Raw genomic sequence first — 20931 nt, 5'->3', positions numbered from 1 at the left:
TACCATTCATATCACCGATCAAAAACACTCTCATTCCTTCCAAAGTTTTCCATGCACACTTCCACATTTGTCCAGAACTCTTCTCTCACTCTGCTAGAACGATCTTGCGTTGGCGCATACACACACACAATCGCCCACATTTGTATTCCAACTTTCAACTTTACCCACACAATCCTTGACCCAACTGATCTATACTGTCTTATGCTCTTCTTCCATCTTTTACTCACAACTATACATACTCCTTCCTTTGCCCTCTCATTCTCACCTACTCCTGCACATATACCCCATCCATACTCCAATTCTCTCACACTTTCTCCTCTCCATTTTGTTTCAGTCATTCCACATACATCCACTTTTGCACCCTCAAGCACCTGGACAATCTCTCTCTCTTTCACCTTATCATTCACTCTTCTTACATTCCACGTAGCCATTACCAAGTCCTTTGTCCGGTCCTGGGTCATCATCGTTTGGTCAGTCCTTGTCCGAAGCTTCTTGTTTGTTTTTTTTAGTTAGTTGTTTACTGTCTGGTGGTAAAAAGCACACTGGTGATTTGTGGAGGGTGTGGAGGATGACTGAATTAAAGCAGGTGAAACAGAGGGAGAGGAGGGCTGGTTAAGAGGATTTACTAGGGATTTACATTAGCCGGAAATGCCTTCAACTCGCTTTGCCTGACTTCACCCTGCCTCGCGTGACACGATAAAATGGTGGTTTGGCAGTCCATTCAAATTGGCGTACAGTTATAACTTACTGACACATTCACCAGCCCTTGAATTTTCCCGTTTTTCTGAGTATTCCGTTTGTCTGGATACCGGATAGCAGGGATTGTACTGTAATTTTAATGGGTGACTTTAATTGTAAAGAGGTGAACTGGGGAGAATGGGACTCAGGAGGCAGCGAAGATTTGTGGGGCACAATATTATTAAATATAATAATGAGCAGTATGATGATGCAATGGGTCAAAGAAGAGACACGGTTCCCAGGTGAGGACACACCAGCAAGACTAGACTTACTGTTCACCAAAGAACCCGATGTAATAGAATCATTGGAATATCTGTGTCCTGTTGGAAAAAGTGATCATATGGTCACTGAGTTCCAGATGATAACAGGGAACGTGGAGCCAAGAGACGAGCTTTATAGGCAGGGAAGATACAACTTTGGGAAAGAAAATTTTACAGGATTGAGAAAATTTTTTGAAAATGCAGATTGGAGAAAATTCAGAGGAACAAGAGAGATACAGAGACAGTGGGATATCTTTCTAGACCTCTATAATTCGGGAGTGGAAAAATTTATGCCAAGAGTAAGGGGGAAAGAAAACAGGAAAAAGGAGTGGTTTAATAGAAGGTGTATGGCAAAAAAAGAGAGAGACACGGCGTGGAACAATTGGAGAAAGGGAGGTAACAACAGAACAAAGGAAGAATATAAAAGAACTAGAAATGAATATACTGTACAAGAATACGTAGAGAGGAAGAAAGGAATTTTGAAAAAGGTATAATAGACAAATGTAAGGATGAACCCAAACTGTTTTATAGATTGGTTAATGGCAAACTGAAACAAAAGGAAGGAATCACCAAACTGAAAGTAGATGGAGAAGTCTATAAAGATGCGACAATGCTAGCGGAAATAATGAACAAATGTTTCCAATCAGTTTTCACTAATGAAAAGGAGTTTGTGGAAGGGGAGGGAGTGACTGGAAATGTAGTGATAAAAGATATAAAAGTGGACGTACAGGAAGTGTATAAATTACTGGAAACTCAAGATGTAAGGAAAGCCCCAGGAACAGATGGAATCTCTAATTGGGTATTGAAGGAATGCAGAAAACAACTGGTGGATAAAATTCACAGTTTAATTGTGTTCTCTGGAAGAGGGGAAAGTGCCTCAAGAATGGAAGAGGGCAAATATGGTACCAATTTATAAGGGAGGAAACAGGGAAGAACCCCTGAATTAGGCCAGTGTCCCTAACCAGCATAGTGGCAAAATTGTGTGAGAGAATTCTGAAAGATAGATGGATAAAATATCTGGAAGAGATGAATATTTTGGCTGATAGTCAGTTTGGACTTAGAAGTGGAAGGTCATGTGTTTCCAACTTGTTGAGTTTTTACTCAAGAGCGACTGACGTGCTACAGGAGAGAGATGGTTGGGTGGACTGTGTGTATTTAGACTTGGAGAAGGCCTTCGACAAGGTACCCCATAAGAGACTATTGTGGAATCTACAGCATATAGAAGGACTGAAGGGGAACCTCCTGGAACGGATGAGAGACTTTTTGAGAGACTGACAAATGAGAACAGTAATAAAGGATATGATGCCTGGATGGAGGGAAGTAACAAGTGGAGTCCCACAGTGCTCGGTGTTGGCGCCAGCAATGTTCCTGATTTACATAAATGATATGGTAGATGGAGTGAACAGTTAAGAAAGTCTGTTTGCTGATGATGCAAAGATCTTGAGGAAGGTAGAGGTTGAGAAGGATTGTAAAATGCTGCAGGAGGACCTGGATAGGATACACGATTGGAGCCGGATGTGGGAAATGAAATTCAATGCAAAGAAATGTAAAATATTGGAAATGGGTAAAAGTACCAAGAGGCAATCACTGAATTATCTGATCGGTAATGAACCAATAACAAAAGCGAGAGGAGAGAAAGATTTGGGAGTGCTGGTCCAGGAGAGTTTGTCAACTGAAAAACACATTAACAAGACAGTTAGAGAGACGTATAAACTTCTGAAGAATATCAGAGTAGCTTTTCATTATATGGATGAGGAGATGATGAAAAAATTGATAGTGGCCACAATTCACCCCAGGTTAGAATATGCAGCAGTAGTGTGGTCCCCACACAAAAAGAAAGATATAAACAAAATTGAGAGAATACAAAGAACAGCAACCAAAATGGTCCCCAGTCTGGCAGATCTGTCATACAGAGAGAGGCTGGATAAGCTGGATTTGTCTTCTTTAGAAGAAAGGAGAAAGAGAGGCAACATGATTGCAGAGTTCAGGACCATGGTGGGAGTAGATAAAATTGACAAAGAAGATCTGTTTTTATGGGATAAGAGAGTAACAAGAGGACACGGAATGAAACTGAAGAAGCCAAGCTGCTCGAAGGATATCAAGAAATATAGTTTTCGTTATAGATGTACAGACCTGTGGAATAGTCTGGACAAAGAGATCGTCCACTCAAAAAACTTAAACGAGTTTAAAGCTAAATTTGACTTATCATGAAACAGAGATGGGACCCCACGAGCGTAGCTCATTTCCTGTATATCACAATTAGGTAAATACATGCCTCACTACCATCATAAAAACTCTTGACAGCACCTAGCAGCTTACCATCTACACCGTACATCCGCAACATCTTCCACAATCCTTCTCTGTCTACTTTGTCATATGCTTTTTCCAGATCCATGAATGCCATAAACACCTTATAGTCCTTCTCTCAAGCCTTCTCCACTATCTGTCTCACAGCAAATATTTGATCCAAACATCCTCTGCCACTCCTAAAGCCACCCTGTTCATCACTCACTAGGACTTCTGATATCTCTCTTACTTTCTCTATAATAATTCTTCCATATACCTTTCATACCACACTCAATAAACTTATGCCATGATAATTCTTGCACTCACTTCGCACACCTTTATTTTTGTAAGAGGTTCAATCACAGCCTTTTTCCACTCTGCTGGCACAGTTTCCCTCATCCATACCTTCCCACGTATCTCCGACAAGCACTGAATTCAGCTCTCTTCAATACACTTGATCATCTCTGCATACACCTCATCAACCCCAGCTGCTTTGCCATTTTTCAGCTGTTTCACAGGACTCTTCACCTGTGCAAGGGTCACATTTCCTGGCTTTGCATTCCTTCTCTGCACACCCCCAAAACCAATCATGTTTCCAGTGGCTCTGCTCTCTCTATTCCCATTCATCAGGTTTTCAAAATATTCTCTCCATCTGGTCCTTACTTCATCCCCATGGCTTAATAATCTACCACTTACATCCTTCACACCATGACATTTCCTTCTGCTTTCACGTCTACATTTCCGCACCTCTTTTCAGAATAACTTCCTATTTTCAGAGTAATTTGCATCCATTTTTTTCCTAGATCATCATTTACCTCCTTCTTTTTCCTCTTCATTAGTCTCTTTACGTGCTTCTTGCTCTCAATATAGTCAGTTTTTATTTCAATTGAACCCTTATCCTGTAACCACTCTAGCCACTTCTTTCTCTTTTCCTCCACTGCTCTCTTAACCTCTTCATTACCCAACTTAAATTGTCTAACCTAACAATATAATCAAACCCAACCAAAACTAGCCTACCCCAACTTAACCAAGCCAACCGTAACCTAACCTAACAGTCTAAACTAACTTTATTTCACCATAACCTAGCCTAATTTATCCTAAACTAACCTATGGTTACTTATCCAAACACACTGTAATACCATAAATTAGGTTAGGATAATAATTTGGCATTAAATTATTTATTTAAAGTGGAAGTACAAGAACTACAAGTCTTTCACCACCGCCTTAAATTCAATGGGATCAGCTGTTTTTTGTTTACAAATTATCCATGGGCCTGGCATGGTGCAGTACCTTGATCCATGATGTGTGTGGTATCTAACCCACAGAATGCTTACCTTACTGTGTATTTATGATAATACATGCCCATCTAAGTCTCCATTATTGAAATTGTTATTAATAATTAGTAAGACCATTGAGTAATTTACTTCTGACTGTTGGTGGCCTTCATGCCAGCCACCTCAACCTGTAGGCCTGTCCCAAACCAGGACGTACGTGTGTATTTACCTATTTGTATTTAACTATTTGTAGTATACTGGAACTGAGCTAAGCTTGTGTTGTCCTGTCTCCATATCTACATTTATCTAGTCTACTTTTAAACACGTAAATGTTTTTTGCCTGCACCACCTCTTCGTCTAAGTCTGTTCAGGAAACTGAACCTTTTAAGATCATTAAGACATCTACTTTTCCTCAACTTGAAGTCATGATCTCTTGTTCTTCCATCATCCAGCATAAAATGATCCTCTCTATCCACCCTTTCCAATTCTCTTACATTTGTAAATATCGTGATGAAGTCACCTCTTTCCCTTCTCTCGCGCAGTGTTGGTTACTCCAGTTTTTCCAATCTCTCCTCGTAGGTGAGTTCCCTTAAACATGGTATCATCCTTGTTGCCATCAACTGAACCCTCTCTAGTTTATCAATATACTTATTCAAATGAGGTGACCATACCACAGCCACATACTCCAGTCTTGGTCTTATCATGGTCACTACCAACTCCCTCAGCATTTCCTAAATCAGTAATCCATAAGTTCCTCCAATGATTTTGTTTATAAGCTTTTCTGGTGACAAATCATCCAGAATAATTACTCCAAAGTCTTTCTTGTCTTTTCTTTTACTAATTATCTCATTGTCCATTTTATATGTTCAGTGCGGTCTTTTTTCACTCATTCCCATTTCTAATACATGACACTTCTTGGCATTAAAATCCATTTTCCAAGTCTGGCTCCAGCTGTGGAGTTTGTCCAAGTCCTCTTGAAGTTTTTTACAACTATCAATACCTTTAATATGTTTCAAGATTTTAGCATCATCTGCGAACATACTCATGTAACTATTAAAACCCTCTGGTAAATCCTTTACATATGAGGCGCTGAGTGGAATAACCTCTTGTGCGCCAAATATAAAAAATGGGAAAAAAAAAAAAAAAGCTGTTAAAGTTTGTTTACTTTCAAAATGCCATATCTTTTCAACCGATAAAAATATTCTGGTGAATTTTTTTTCAAATATAGCTGAAAACATCAGCTTGCATGTCAGAGTATGTAAATCAATGGCGTTTTAAAAGAACAATACATTAACAGCATCTTTCTCCTCTTGCCTGACAACAATGAACTGCATTTTCCCCAAAATGTGTTATTGCAAGCCAACTTTACGATGTATGCATGTGCTTTCACAATATCCATTAATATAGCACAAAACCAGCACAAAAAAATAAAATATGGCTAAGAAAATCTGTCTGTACCATACTGCTGCCTGTACCATACTGTTGACCTTGAACACCCATAGTTATGTTTTTCTCCCACAACATTGTTATTCTAAAACCATAATAAAAATTAATGAACAATGTTATAAGAATAACTTACATCCTCAAAAATATTGGATTTAACCCGTTAACTGCTCTATACAGCCTGGGCTGTTCCGCGCGTGACTGCTCAATACAACCCTGGCTGCACAGGTGAATTTCAAATATAGTGCCATGGTGACCAAGGTCGACTCATGCAAACATGTTTGAGCCTTCAAAACCGAAACCGAAACCAAAAAAGAACATGAAAACCATACATTCCAATAGGGAATCAGACACTTCGATGTTCATCCATGGCTTTACCAAGGTAAATATTGAGCTAACATTTCGTTACTATATACTTTGGTATGTGTTCTCTCAATTCCTAAGACAAAATTTGGCCTTTGGGAAATTTCATTTTTACCCCTATGTCTGCACACCACGGACACCTCCAAAATTCCCTCATGTGCAGTTAACGGGTTAATGATTGGCCAGCAACTCAGCGCGTGGTGGCCTGTGGCGCTTGAGTGGTTATTACTAGCATTCTGGGACTTCCCCCACATGGAGCTGACAGAAGATGCATGTCTTAACGTGAATACATAAGAAAAATCGACCTTAACACCAGTGGAATAACTGAGCCTGATGTTGGTTTCCAAGGTTCAGGACCTGGGGAAGACAATGCTAAGCCACAAAGATTTTCTGACTGGATTATTCAGGCAAAAATGGACCTAATGTCCACCTAGCAGAGTATAAACACCTTCATGTGCTGCACGGTCAGTCAGTACCCTGTATAAAATGGGATTTACACTCTAATTGGGGGCATTTTGTCACATAATTCATTATTGTACTAGTAGAAGAGGGTTTGGGGAATACATTGGTGCACTTAACTCCAAAATGGCCGCTGTGGTGGACAAGAGGTTATTCCACTCAGCGCCTCATATATCAGAAACATTACTGGGGCTTAGACAGAGCCCAGGGGTACTCCATTAGTCACGTTTCTCCATTGTGACACCTTGTCTCTTATGACTGTTCTCATCTGCCTTCCTATCAAATAGTCTCCCATCCACTCTAATAGTTTCCCATGCACCCCTCCAAAGGTCTTCAACTTCCACAGCAGTCTCCTATTGGGCACCCTGTCATATGCTTTCTTGAGATCGAGATAGACACAATCTGCCCATCCCTCTCTCTCTTCTATGACATCTATTACCCTACTGTGTGTGTGTGTGTGTCATTTTCTTTTGGGGGTGGGGTGGGGTGTGCTTTTTATATGGCAAGAAATACAGTAGGCTGGGTTGTCACGAAATTATAGGGTAGCTCTGGATAAATCAACAATGGTAAAGTTAATTTAGTGCCAAAAACAGCATTCTAAGATGGTGTCAATCCATCTTCGGCACACCATAAGATGGTGTTAACCACCAATGTGACAATCATTTAACCCTCAAAGCTCGGATGATGGCCACAGCCCTCATGAAATGGGTAGTCAGGGCAGTTCGGATGATGGCACTGGACACTTTGCATTTCCCGCCAGTTTGATTTCCTACCCATTTTCTGTGGTGTCCAGTGTGTGGCGTAGGCATTTAGGAGGTGGGTGGGCTGCACTACTAGTCTTTCAAGGGGATCAGGTGGGATTGGAGCAACATTCTCTGAATCCACATAGTATGATCTGCTTGCCGCTGTAAGCAGCTGCCTGGCCCCTGCCACCTCCATCCCAGCCTTGCCTCCCACCCATACCACCACAGTGAGGAGAAACACACTTTAATGACTGAATTATCCAGTAATTCCTTAAATGGTTTTACGCCTGGTATCCCTGAAGGGCTAAGGCGTTGCCCCTAGGTAGAGGACTTTTGGATTGGAGCGTGTAGCATGTTAGGACCAGATGCCCTTCCTGATGTCTACCAGTGACCCTTAGGCGGATTCGATCCTCCGACCCTTCGGTCAGAGCAGAGTGCTCTAACCCACTGAGCCAAGGTTGCTATAACTCACTTAAAAAATGCATCTCATTAGTGATGGGAATTCCGGCTCTTTCAAGGGAGCCGGCTCATTTGGCTGAGTTCAGTCAAGCAGCTCTTTCAGCTCCCAAATAGCTCCTCATTTAGTACCACATTGGCTTTTATAAAATTTGCCCAAATTTATCAATATTGCACCCTATGTTAAAAAAAAAAAAATGGATGCAGTCACAAAAATAAGAATTCCACAAATATATTTTTCTTTCTAAAAATACTGAAACACTCTCATTGCCAATAAGATTATGCCTATTCAGCATTTACAGTTGGTGAAATCAAATTACCCTTCCACATACAGTAGATTTCAACTCAAAAGCCACATGGAAGACTTTGCTCTAGTAATGCATGAAAACTTAAAAATGAACATCTTCCATTTGTAGTGTAAATAATGAATAAATCCTTCATTATCATATATAAAAAAAATAAATATTAGCTAAATCTGGCAGCCAAGAAAATAAAGAAAAAAGTAAACGGCTCCCAAACAGGAGCCAGCTCCCATCGTTCACTTTAACCCCTTAACTGCGGGGTGTCACTTTCGTGACGCTTGGGAGCAAGGGATCATACCGCGGGGCGTCACTTTTGCGATTCTGTGTTATTTTGAATTTGCCCGGGCTTTCAAGTGGACGCTTGTATCATCTATCAGTACTGCCAATGTCCAACACTAGTCAGCACTCCTAATCTCATATGTACTCCCATCCATTGTTGACAATTTAGCCATTTCTCCCCGTTCTTGACGCCCCTCCCTACCTCCCCTCCATTACCCTCTCCTCTCGCCTGCCCGGCCGTGCTACGCTAAGTAAATCTTCCCTGAAATTTTCCACTGATTTCATCCATTGAAATAAGCCCTATGCCCTATTCTTATACCAAATAATATATACAAAAAAGAAATAAGGTGGATCTTACAAGATGCCGCGCTTTCGATAGATTCTGGTTTCCACAGTGTCATCATTGTCAAGGCTTTGGTCATACATTTGAGAGATGTTCTAGAAAAAATTATGAACCTAAATGTGTCTTTTGTGCTGGAGCCCATAGATCTAAGGATTGTATTAACAAAAATTCTCCCAAATGCGTCAACTGCTCTTCTTTAAGACATCAAGTTGCTAATTCAGATTCACAGTCAGTTGCCCATTTTGCATCAAGTAGAGACTGTCCAATTATGATTTCTCATAGGAATAGATTGACTGAAAACACCAATTTTGACCATTCAAAAAACTGACTAGGTCCCTCTTGAACCAGTTAAGGATGGGTCTTTTAAATATTCGTTCTATCCGTAATAAGATAGACTATACAGTATTAATGAAATTCTAAATCAGCACGAGCTTGACATTTTGTGCTTGACTGAAACCTAGTTGTATGAGTCTGATATCGATATTATTCGTAACGCTTTGCCTAAGACACATTCTATTATTAGTATTCCCAGGCCTGCTGCTGACTATCCGGGAGGAGGCATAGCATTCATCTACTCGGCAGCACTTGCAAACGTTTCTCTCACTGACTCAGACCTGACCCCATCTTCATTTGAGTTTATGGGAGTATTAATAAATTTCCATCAGAATACCATTAGAATTGCAAATGTCTATCGACCAGGTCATCCAGGCACAGATCGAGGTTTTATGGAGGAGTTTGGGCAGTTTCTTGAAGGGTTTTCTCTTAAACCTGGAGAACCCATGTCTCAGGACATGTCCTTGACTTGATCTTGTCCCCTGTTGGTTGCAGGCGCGTATCAGATGTGGAGGTTGACTCATTTGACCCCCTCATCTCTGATCATGCTCTGATCGCTCTTAGTTTTGATGTCCCGAAATCCCGTTCATATAAAAAGGTCATCAGGTTCAGAAATTACAGGAATGTTGACCGCCAGTTGATGTGTCTTGAAACTGATCAGCGTTTAAAATCTACTGATTCTTCCAGTCTTTCTTCTGATGAAGTGGTTGATATTTACAACAACAAGCTTAGGTCAATTTTTGACCATTATTGTCCTGAGGTAGTAAAAACAATCACTGTACATGATAATTCTCCGTGGTATGGTCCATCCATTAATTCTTTGCGTAGACAACGTAGAAGGGCAGAAAGTGAGTGGCGCTTGCGCAGACCAAAGTACAGTAATCACTCCAATATCCGGATCAATAGAGCCATCGGTAGGTTCGGATATTGGTTTTGTCCGGATATTGGGCCCCAGCTTATGGACTTGTACTTACGGACCCTAACACAGAGAAACACCTATACAACTCCCTCCGGACATGCATAGCACCTATTTAACACCCAAATCACACCAATAAGGCACATAAATGACTGAAATAAATGCAATAGACACATAAAATGTGGGTTTAGAAGTATGTTCATACATTAATAAACATTCTGGTACTTATGGACTCTAACCGAACCTAACCTAACCGAACCTAACCGAACTCTGAAAAACCCATTCCTACTGCACATGCATGAGGTAAGTTTAGTATGGAAAGAAGTACAGTATGACACTTTCTGGTAAGTATAGTATGGGAAAAAATACAATATGAAACATTCTGGTAAATATAGTATGGAAAATAGTACAACATGAAACATTTTGGCTACTTACAGCAAGTCCCTGGCCACCTCGATGAATAACCGCCTCCTCTCGGACTCTGACAGTAAGAACGATTTCCTGAAGCACTTGCACTACACTCTTCCTGAAGTCTTGCACTGAACTTAGTCACTAACACACAGAAGTCCGTTCTTTTCACAGTGTTCACTTTAGTCCAAATAATGTTCCATTAAATTTAAGTGTTGCACATTAGCTTTTCCCAAGTTTTTTAAAGTTTCCAAAGCCAAAACAAAGAAGGTTAGTTACGTTAAATTTCTTTTCTACTTAGTCTTTTCTCCCAACTTGAAAACCTTAACACAACACACCGTTTTTTTCACTGCACAACACTCAAAATTCCCGTGTGGTCTAGTGGAGAAGTTCTTGCTGTTTATTCACTGTCAGAGCCCGAGAGTATCACTGGCAGGCGTCCAAGGGGTGCATCGGTGGGTAGTGGTGATGGCGTACCGACTACAGAAGACTCTGAAGACAGCCGCAAACTCACGTCGAGCGGTGACTCCACTGTAGCTGATGTGCTGGGCTGTGGCTCGGAGCATGAGGGCCTGTCTTGGGGAGGCAACGGAGTGGAACCAGGGCTTGGCACAGCGGGGGTCACGGGCCTGAAAAAACTGTCAATCGTTGACTGACGCAAGGACCGACGATTCTGGCGATTGATGATGCGCTGCCGGAAAGCACGCACTTCCTCCACGAGTCCCAAGGGCCCCATCTCCCTGTCGCAGTCCGGGTGTTCCAGGTAGTCTAGGACGAACTCTAGATGTTCCCGGAGTGCGCTCAGCTTGGGGATGGCTGGAGTAGTGTCCTGCTGGGCGGAGTCTGCATCATCATCGCCTTCGTCGTCGGAATCTTCAAGTTCGGGACTGACACCAGCAACCGAAGACGCGATCTCGATATCAGACAACGTCTGATACCCAGGATCGCCCTCGTCGTCGTCCAACCACTCACGAACATCGTCCACATCAACATCGTCGCCGTGCGTACGTAGCCGTGCATGGAAGTCATCCACGTCAAACCCTAGGAAATCGTACTCCACATCTGTTCCGAGAAGCAGACGAGACCAACCATTTTCAAGAGTTTTCACAGGGACTTCCTTCCATGCACTAGCCCAGTTGTACAGCGCAGACTTGATGTTGTAGCGGCGAAGGTTTTCCAAAGTCCGCTTGCCTCGAGTGTCACGTCCTTCCCTGCGCTCGTCCTCGTCCTCGAGAACCACCATCACCTCGTCCAGGAACTTCCGACGGTACAGGCGCTTTGTTGCCACGATCACTCCTTGGTCCATTGGTTGAATGAGAGCAGTCGTATTAGGTGGCAGAAACATGCACCTAATACGGCCATTCTCAGCAACCAAGTCCTTGTCGCACGGGTGGGCAGGTGCATTGTCGAGGAGAAGGAGAGCCTTTACCTGGTCGCGAGGAATTCCCAGTGTCTTCGTCTGGTAATGTATGACCTCCTTGACGAAGTGATGGTGAAACCAGTCTTTGAAAATCACAGCTGTGAACCATGCTTTCAAAGAATGGTACCATACGACAGGAAGGACATCCATCACCCCACGAAGGCACCGAGGCTGCTTTGCACGGCCAACAATAACGGGCTTAAGCCGGTGCATGCCGTTAGCATTGGCACAACACAAAGCAGATATCCGTTCCTTAGAAAGCTTGCGGCCAGGTACACGCTTCTCCGTCTCATCGGCGAGAGTGTTCGTTGGCACCGAGCGATAGAATAGGCCAGTTTCGTCAGCGTTATAGACTTGACCGAGAGTGAGGCCCTCCCTGTCGATCAAGCCTTTCACCTTGTGCCGAAACTCGTCCACTCCATCCTCGTTAGCGTCCAATGCTTCGCCATGTGCTTTACGGTTAGTAAGGCCATGTCGCAACTTGAACGCGAAGAGCCAACCCTCGGATGCCTTGAAGTCTAGGGCGTCGTGAAGCCTTGCAAACTTCTCAGCAGCAGCCTTCAGCTCCGTTCCACGTACCATCACACCAGCTGCACGTTGCTGTCGATACCAAATCAACGTGGAGCGGTCGATCTCTGCATACTTGGGAGTAAACATAACCTTCCTCTCCACGTTGCGTTTGCTTCTCGACGAGAAGTCAGCCGTGTACTGCATGAGCTTGTCTCGGGAACGCTTGATATCAAACAAAGTCGACCGGGCCAGGTTGAACTCGCGGAGAATGCGAGAGGAAGACCAACCCGCATCAACCTTCTCCAATATCTCCCGTTTCTTCTCCAGAGTCAACACCACTCTCTTCCTTTTCTCAGGAGGCGGGGCCATCATCACACACACTAAGAGTAGGGCAGAGAGCAGCAGGAGGCCTTGCAGCAAGTACGGCACCACCACAAAAGCGAGCACGTGGGCAGCCATGACGAACAGCGCAGGTCCAGTCGCGGTGAGAGACAGGCGGGAAGTGGGGATGATGCAGCGGCGCTCTATCGGACGTCGGAGGAATGACGAACCAAAACAATGCTCTCACGCGGCGCGCGCGGCAAGTTCAAATTACGGACGGCAAAAAATCGGTTTTTTTTCCAATTTTTTTGGATTTTCGGACCATTTTGGGAATGTTTGATCCCAGGACGATAAGGTTCGGTTAGTGGGGATGTTCGGTTATTGGGCGTCCGGATATTAGAGTGATTACTGTAACTCGTTTGCATTACGTTTTTGCGAGAAGAGCAGTTGTTCACACTGTAAAAGCCCAAAAGGCTAGGTATTATCAAAATAAAGTTGATTCATGTGGCGGTGATAAAAAAAAAAAAAACTGTCTGCAATCGTGAACAATTTGGTTGGTCGGAGGAATGTAATTGTTAAATCAACTTCTGTATCTGATGCCCAATTAGCTTCTGATTTTGCTTCATTTTTTACAAGTAAAATATCTCGCATAAGAAGTGATTTAGACAGCAGTTCTCCTAGTGAAGCGTACTCAGTTGACTTCCAGCCATGGTGCACTGGGGATCATTTGCTTTCAACATTTCATCCGCTGGATGTAAACAAAGTCAAATGTTACATCAGAGAACTTATTAAAACATTTTGCTCACTCGATCCCTGTAACATGTCACAACTGCCTGATTTGTATGAGCACGCAGCAGACTTTATCTGCAACATAATAAATAGATGCTTCTTAGAAAGCAATTTTGTACAGTCTGAGAAACGTACTTTGCTTAGGCCCCTAATTAAGAAATCTGGCCTTGATGTCGAGAGCATGACAAATTATCGTCCCATCTCTAATCTGTCTTTTTAATCCATTATTATTGAGAAGGCCATACTCGATCAACTCATATCACTACTGGAACACAACAGAGTTGTTCCTGTTGTTCAATCTGCATACATAAAATACCATTCAACTGAAACTGCACTAACAAGGATTCAGAGTGATTTGGTGGCAAACACTTGTAGTGGGATGTCCTCTCTCCTAGTTCTGTTGGATCTGTCTGTAGCTTTTGATACAGTAGATCATAAACTATTGTTGGATGATCTGTATTTTTATGGCGTTCGTGATAGTGCCCTTTTGCTCCTTAAGTCGTATCTGTCTGACAGATCTCTGAGAGAGGTTGTTGATTAAGCTAGCTCTGATTCTGCTCCCCTTCTATTCGGAGTCCTTCAGGGATCAGTTTTGGGTCCAATTTTATTTACTATCTACTATCTATCTATCTATAGCCCGACGCCCTAATCCCGCAAAGGGTGGCCGCAGACAAAACGCCTCCAGGTCACTCTGTCACCCACCATTTGACTCCCCTCCCCCCAACTCACCCCCCCCTCCCTCATATACCTCTTAACTCCATCCCTCCACCTCATCCTCGGTCTACCCCTCCCTCTCCCTCCCTCCACCTCACCTACATACACCCTCTTAGTCAGTCTTTCGTTCTCCATCCTCTCCACATGTCCAAACCACCTCAGTGTATTTCTCCTAATCTTTTCAACCACATCCACATTTACCCCACAACGTTCCTTCACTTCTTCATTCGTCAACCTGTCCCTCCACGTCACTCCACATGCTCCTCTCAAGTAACTCATTTCCACTGCTCTCACTCTTGACTTGTTCCCTTCTTGCAAGGTCCACGCCTCGCTTCCATACGTCAGGGTAGGGATCACAATACCATCATGCAGTGACTTCTCAACTTCCATACTCACCTTCCTATTTCTCATCACTGCTTTCAGTGTACCAACAACCTTCCTTCCCTGCTGTACCCTTTCAGGCACTTCATCCCCCAAAGTTCCATCCTTACTCATCACACTACCCAAGTACTTAAATGCACTCACATTCTCCATATCCTCACCATCCAACCTCACTGCACACTCTGTGACTTCATTCCTCTCAAACACCATAACTTTACTTTTGTTTACATTAACTTTCAGCTTCCTCCTCCTACACACTGTCCCAAATTCATTCACCAAACCTTGCAACTCCCATTCATCTTCACTCAACAATACTGTATCATCAGCAAACAGCAACACCGGAAGCTTCCAAATTTCACCCTCATTCATTAGGGCCACCCCCACATCCACTGCCCTACCTTGAACCTCCTTTACAACCCCATCCATATATATATTAAACAGCCATGGAGACATTACACACCCCTGTTTCAGTCCCACATTGAGATCAAAGAACTCACTCAGCTCACCATCCACTCGCACCGTAGCCCTAGCTCCCTCATACATACTCTTCACAGCACTCAACAATTTCCCCTCCACTCCATATATTCTTAATACCTTCCACATACCTTGCCTATCTATTCTGTCATAAGCTTTCTCCAAGTCCATGAAGGCAGCATACACTTTCCTTCCCTTCTCTAGATACTTCTCCACTAAACATCTTAGAACAAATATCTGGTCTACACACCCTTTTCCCTTCCTAAATCCCCCTTGTACTTCTCCAACTAGCTCCTCTGCCATATGCCTAACCCTATCAATGAGTATTCTACCATATATTTTACCAGTCACACTAAGAAGGCAAATACCCCTATGGTTACCACATACTTCTCTCTCCCCTTTTCCTTTGTACAGAGGAACAATTATACCTGATTTCCAGTCCTCTGGAACCCTTCCCTCTTCCCAAGCCAATCTACACAACTTCCATATCCACTCCACAACAATCTCACCCCCATACCTAAGCATTTCACCACACACTCCATCAATTCCTGGGGCCTTTCCCAGCTTGATCTTCTTCATCGCTTCCACTACTTCCGACCTACTGATCTCTTCCTCCCTCCTCTCATCTCTTCTTCTCCCAGCCATTCCCCAACCACTTATACTCACAGTGCTCTCACTCTCTACATTCAACAAATCCTCAAAGTGCTCCTTCCATCTCCTCACTTTCTCTCTCTTCTCCACCAACAATCTATTATTCCTATCCTTCACTCCCCTACTATTTCCCCTTTCACACTGCCTTACTTTCTTTATCTCCTTCCAAAACAATTTCTTACTCTCCCTCCATTTCACACTCAGATTCCTCCCAAACTCTTCATCCACTTTCTTCTTACTCTCCTTCACCAGTCTCTTAACCTCCCTTCTCCTGCTCACATATACCTCTCTCTTCTCTCTCTCATCTTCTCCCCTACCTCTACTCGCCAACCATTCACCATATGCCTTCTTCTTTTGTTCCACAGCTCGTTTCACCTCATCATTCCACCATGCTGTCCCTTGCACACCCTTGCATCTCCTCCTCACTCCACAAACCGCCTCACACGCTGCGCTTATCTCTTCCGTGAATATCTTACATACGTCTTCCACCCCTTCCATCTGCTCTAGCTCATACCTTCCCAATCTTTCTTCCACTATGCTCTTATACTCTGTCCTTTTCTCACTATCTTGCAATTTCTCCACTCTTCTCACAGGAGCTGCTTCCTCCTGTCTTCCCCTTCGCCTCCTCAACCACTTTCTTTGCAGCTCTACTATCTACACAAGTAGTTTATCATCTCTACTTGATGCTCATGATGTGTCCTATCATTTTTATGCTGATGACACCCAGCTCTATGTTAAGATGTCAGATACCAACGATACTAAGACAAAGTTTGAATCTCTAATGTCTGATATTAAGATTTGAATGGCTAAGAGGAAACTTAAGCTGAATGATGGTAAAACTGAAATCATCATCATCAGAGGAAACAGAAGGGGTGATGACAATGACAATGCCCTGGCTTCGAACATTGGTGTGTCACAGCTTCATCCAGTCAGTTCTGTTCGAAATCTGGGTGTTTATTTTAATTCTAAGTTAAATTACAAAGGACATATTAACCCCTAAAACGCGGCTGTGTACGGGCGATCCCCCCGCTGTGGTGGGGTTGTAGCGGGGTCTGAGTACCTGTGGAAAAATATTTGCCAAAAATCATAGATTAACCCTAGAGCATTAAAATTTTTATGGCATATAGTACTTACATTCAGCTTTCTCCTGAGCCACATGTTGAGTCTTCATTGACTACCAAAGGACTTGTGAAGACTTGCAAAGTTGGGTAACAAAGTCTTCACTCTCACACCTCCAGAAACCCGGTTTTCTTTCTACCACAGCCTCAATCTGTCACAGTACACTTTATACAACAACGTACAGGTTGTTTGGAATCCGTATTTGTAAATAAGAACTGAAAATAAGGCTAAAATGGACGGAGCGCACAGCCGACATGCAGCGCGGTGGCGATCTTCCCGTCAATATTGTCACATTTGCCTTTTCTCGGCAAAAAACACGTATACTACTTTTTTTTCATCATAGGACTTCGCAAACGTTTGCCTGTCACTATTAAGGCCATAAAAATCACTGTCACTGCCAGTATTGTGGATTGGGACTGAGGACGACCACCGCGGCGTGAGTTTATTCAGCCTTACGGCAGGCACTTTATTCTCGCTCTTGTCGGCCACTCGCACTTCATTTCTATCGCTCACTTTCACTGTATCTGTTCTTTTTTTTGCCTTATTCATCAGTGTCACTGTCCAGTGTTATAAAAATAATATTTTCTACACCACAAACTGTCACTGTCAGAACATAGAATAGGAAAATATGCTTTCATCTTCTTACACTGGAGTGACTGTCACTCGCAATACTTATATTATTACTATGTACAATTATTTACACCAAAAAACACTGTCACTGTCAGTGCTTTTACAAGTACATACACTAATTTACACTCATCAGGCTGTCACTGTCAGCACATAAAAGAAAACTAAACAATATTATCACTGTCACTCTCAGTATTATTTCAAAGATTCTTACCCTTATTTTCAAAATCTACTTAGGCTGTGGTAGTCAAAGAAACACGGGTAAGCACAGAGGGGAACTTTGCACTCTTTGCACTGCAAGGAGGTGCGCCTAAAGGTTCTTTCCTGCCTGGTAGTGTGGCTGCACACATGACACCTCCTCAGTGCTTTCACCCTCTTTGCAGTGGCTGGCAGTGGCTCCAGGCGGTGTCGCTGAAGGTAGTCCTGACACTGTAGGCGGTCTGGAGGTGTGTGAGGGTGGCGTTTGGGACCTGTAGAAAGAACCTGGCCGTAACGCTGAAGCAGCTGGTAGACACAAGTCTTGGAAAATCGTCTGAGAGAGTAGTTGGCTGGCTTCCTGTTCTTGATTTTATACAGGATGAAGGCGTTCAACATGCACATATCAATCAAGTGCAAGAACACCTTCCTGTACCAACGACGATTTTTCCTCAGGCAGTCAATCTCTCCAATCATCATATCAGACTTGTCCACCAGCCGCATATTGATGTTATAGTCAATGACAGCATCAGGCTTCATCACAGGCTCGCCAGTCCTTCTGTCGACCTTCCCTGTTGCCAGCATTTCACCCTTGTGTACTGTAGTGAGCATGTTCACGACTCTCTTATCATGCCACCTGATCGCAAGCATCTTGTCAGATTTCTTCAGGTGCACATCTCCCCGCTTAGACTTTTCAGCCTCGGGGAAGGCAGGGTAATGTGCCCTTTTACTTCTGACAGTGCCACAGGAGCCGACGCCATGTTCAGAAAGGTACTTGGCGAGTTTAGGAGCGGTATAGTAATTGTCCGTATACAGGACATGATTCTCGCCAAAGTACTTTTCCAAAAGCACTTTCACCACAGAACCAGAGAATCCAAGGGGGTCAGTCTTATCCAAATCGACATTGCTGGCGGTGTAAATGACGAAGTCAAGGATGAACCCCGTCTTGCAGTCGCACAGCACGAAAAACTTGATTCCAAAGCGGTGGCGTTTGCTTGGAATGTACTGGACGAACCAAAGACGGCCCCTGAACAATACCAAAGACTCGTCAATCACGACTTTCTTGAACGGGCGCAAGAACCTCGTAAACTTATCCTTGATCATGTTCAGGATTCCCCTCACTTTCCATAATGGGTCAGTTTGGGAAGGCTCATCATTGTTCGCGAAGTGGAGATAAGTCATCAGCTGCCTAAAACGATCACGGCTCATGTATTTATTGAAAATGGGTGTTGGGCACAGCTCGTCGGAAGTCCAGTATTCTTCTAACTTGTGTTTCCAGTTGTGCGGCATTAGCAACATCAATCCAATAAATACAAAAAGCTCGCGGATCGTAAGAGGCACCCATGCTGCCATCCGCGACGTGGATGGCGTGGCCGCCTCACCTTCTCCTTCGCGAACTGGCGCACATTGCCCCTCGTACCTGTTTGTCTCGGTACAGATGTGCTCCATAACCTCGTCATCAAGGAAGGCCAACAGGTAGTCAAGGCATTCACCATCCTCGTCCACAGGGAAGTCAGCCTGAAGTCCACACTCACTGTTGTCAAAGGGCAGATCCTCAGGCACAAAATCTGATCCCTCTGACCACACGAAGGCATCCAGCGTTCCCTGCCTAGGCTGGGAGGTGCTTGGGGCGGCGGGGGGTGAGGCAGGTCGTGTGGGAGTGGGTGAGGCAGGCGGGGCAACAGTAGGTGAGGCAGAGGCTATCCCAGGTCGTGTTGGTGTTGTGGTGGTGGTGGTGGTGGGAGGGACATTATCACTTGGGTCAAGGTCACTCGCGGTGGCGTGACTCCTGAGTTGCCTAGTGCGAGTTAGCCTTATACTAGGGGACTTAACTCTACCCACACGAACACTAGGCCTACGATAACCTCTCAAACGTAAAGATGCTCTTTTACTTCCCTTTCTCGGTGGTGAAGGAGACTCCGACGACTCAGGAGACAGGACAGCAGAGGAGGAGGATGAGAGAACAGGGCTGGGAGTACGTGACGGGCTTGCGGTGGCGTGACGTGGCGTAGGGGACAATGGCGGTGAGCTGGGGTCACCGCTCCTTTTCCGTTTTTCCCCCTTCCCATACTCGAGGCCCCTTCTCACCGGAGCCTTCCCTGTTGAGGTGCTGGGCACTGACACAGTCTCCTCCGGCACAGAAACAATCACTTCTGGCCCGGACTCTGCACTAGATTGTGTCTCAGACTCAGCCATGCTCGACCACACACCGACGTCACTGCCATAGTCCATTGAGGCTTTCAAAAGTTCTGAGGCTATTGCAGAGTCACTTAGCCCCTTAGTAGTTCCTGGTAAAGTTTTGAAGGGGGTTGAGGTCACAAAACCCTTTTTCGGAGGGCTAGAAGGCACAGACTCGGAAGAGCTCGAGTTAGACATGGTGTCACCGTGGCAAATTTGCGTGGACTGACGCTATTCTGGGGCAAACCGCGCGAAAAAATGACAGTGTGACAACTGGGGAAACAAGCGTTTCCCAGTAGCAAAAAGTGCTTGCGAGATGACGGCGCAGACTGACACGTATCAGCCGTCCGCGCGTTGCCATATCGCACGACGAGGGAGGGCCGCGCATCGGTGCGTCGGTGGGTAAAAAAAATGAGACTTGGCAACAACCGAGGTCAGTAGTACAAAGGTCAAGTGTGCTAAACGTAGCTCACGGGTGGCGGAACTGATAGACAATACCAGCTGGAGCATGCTTGCCCGCGGTTATTCAAAATTAACTCAAATCGCAAACGCGACGACCCGCCGTTCTGCCCTTTGGGCCGACCGTCGCAAATGCGACGATCCGCGTTTTAGGGGTTAATAAGGTTGTAAGAGGGTGTAACTTGCATATTAGAAATCTGTACTCTGTGAGAAAATTCCTGAATAGACGGTGCCTCTTAACTCCTTCGTTACCGCATCCCCCCCTCTCCCGCTCAGCTACCCCCCCTGCCAAACCGAATTTCCCCCAGGCGTGGCTCTTTCGTGGGGTAGTATTTAGTTTATCATTACACTGTTTCTATTTGCTTTATATTATTTATTTTGTATTGGTAAGTAGATATTGACCACGAGATGTGTTTATGATATGTTAAAATAATGTACATGACAGTATTACATGTCTAACCAACTGATTTAGTAAACATACAATATACAG

General features: G+C 44.0%; 1 protein-coding gene across 1 annotated transcript in view; it reads right to left on the bottom strand.

The window, feature by feature from the left end:
- LOC145407408 (uncharacterized) overlaps window positions 1-20000 on the bottom strand; it is a 47128-nt gene extending 27128 nt beyond the window's left edge. Inside the window, exon 1 of the mRNA XM_080278338.1 lies at window positions 19893-20000. Within this exon, the coding sequence (XP_080134464.1) occupies window positions 19893-20000 (108 nt within the window). The remainder of the gene's footprint in view (window positions 1-19892) is intronic.
- Between the last annotated feature and the right edge of the window lie 931 nt (window positions 20001-20931).

Source organism: Coenobita brevimanus, chromosome 73, assembly GCF_032717465.1.
Source record: "Coenobita brevimanus isolate Jiangsu-jjx chromosome 73, ASM3271746v2, whole genome shotgun sequence".
Taxonomy (NCBI): Eukaryota; Metazoa; Arthropoda; class Malacostraca; order Decapoda; family Coenobitidae; genus Coenobita; species Coenobita brevimanus.
This window is presented reverse-complemented; position numbering and strand designations above follow the sequence as displayed.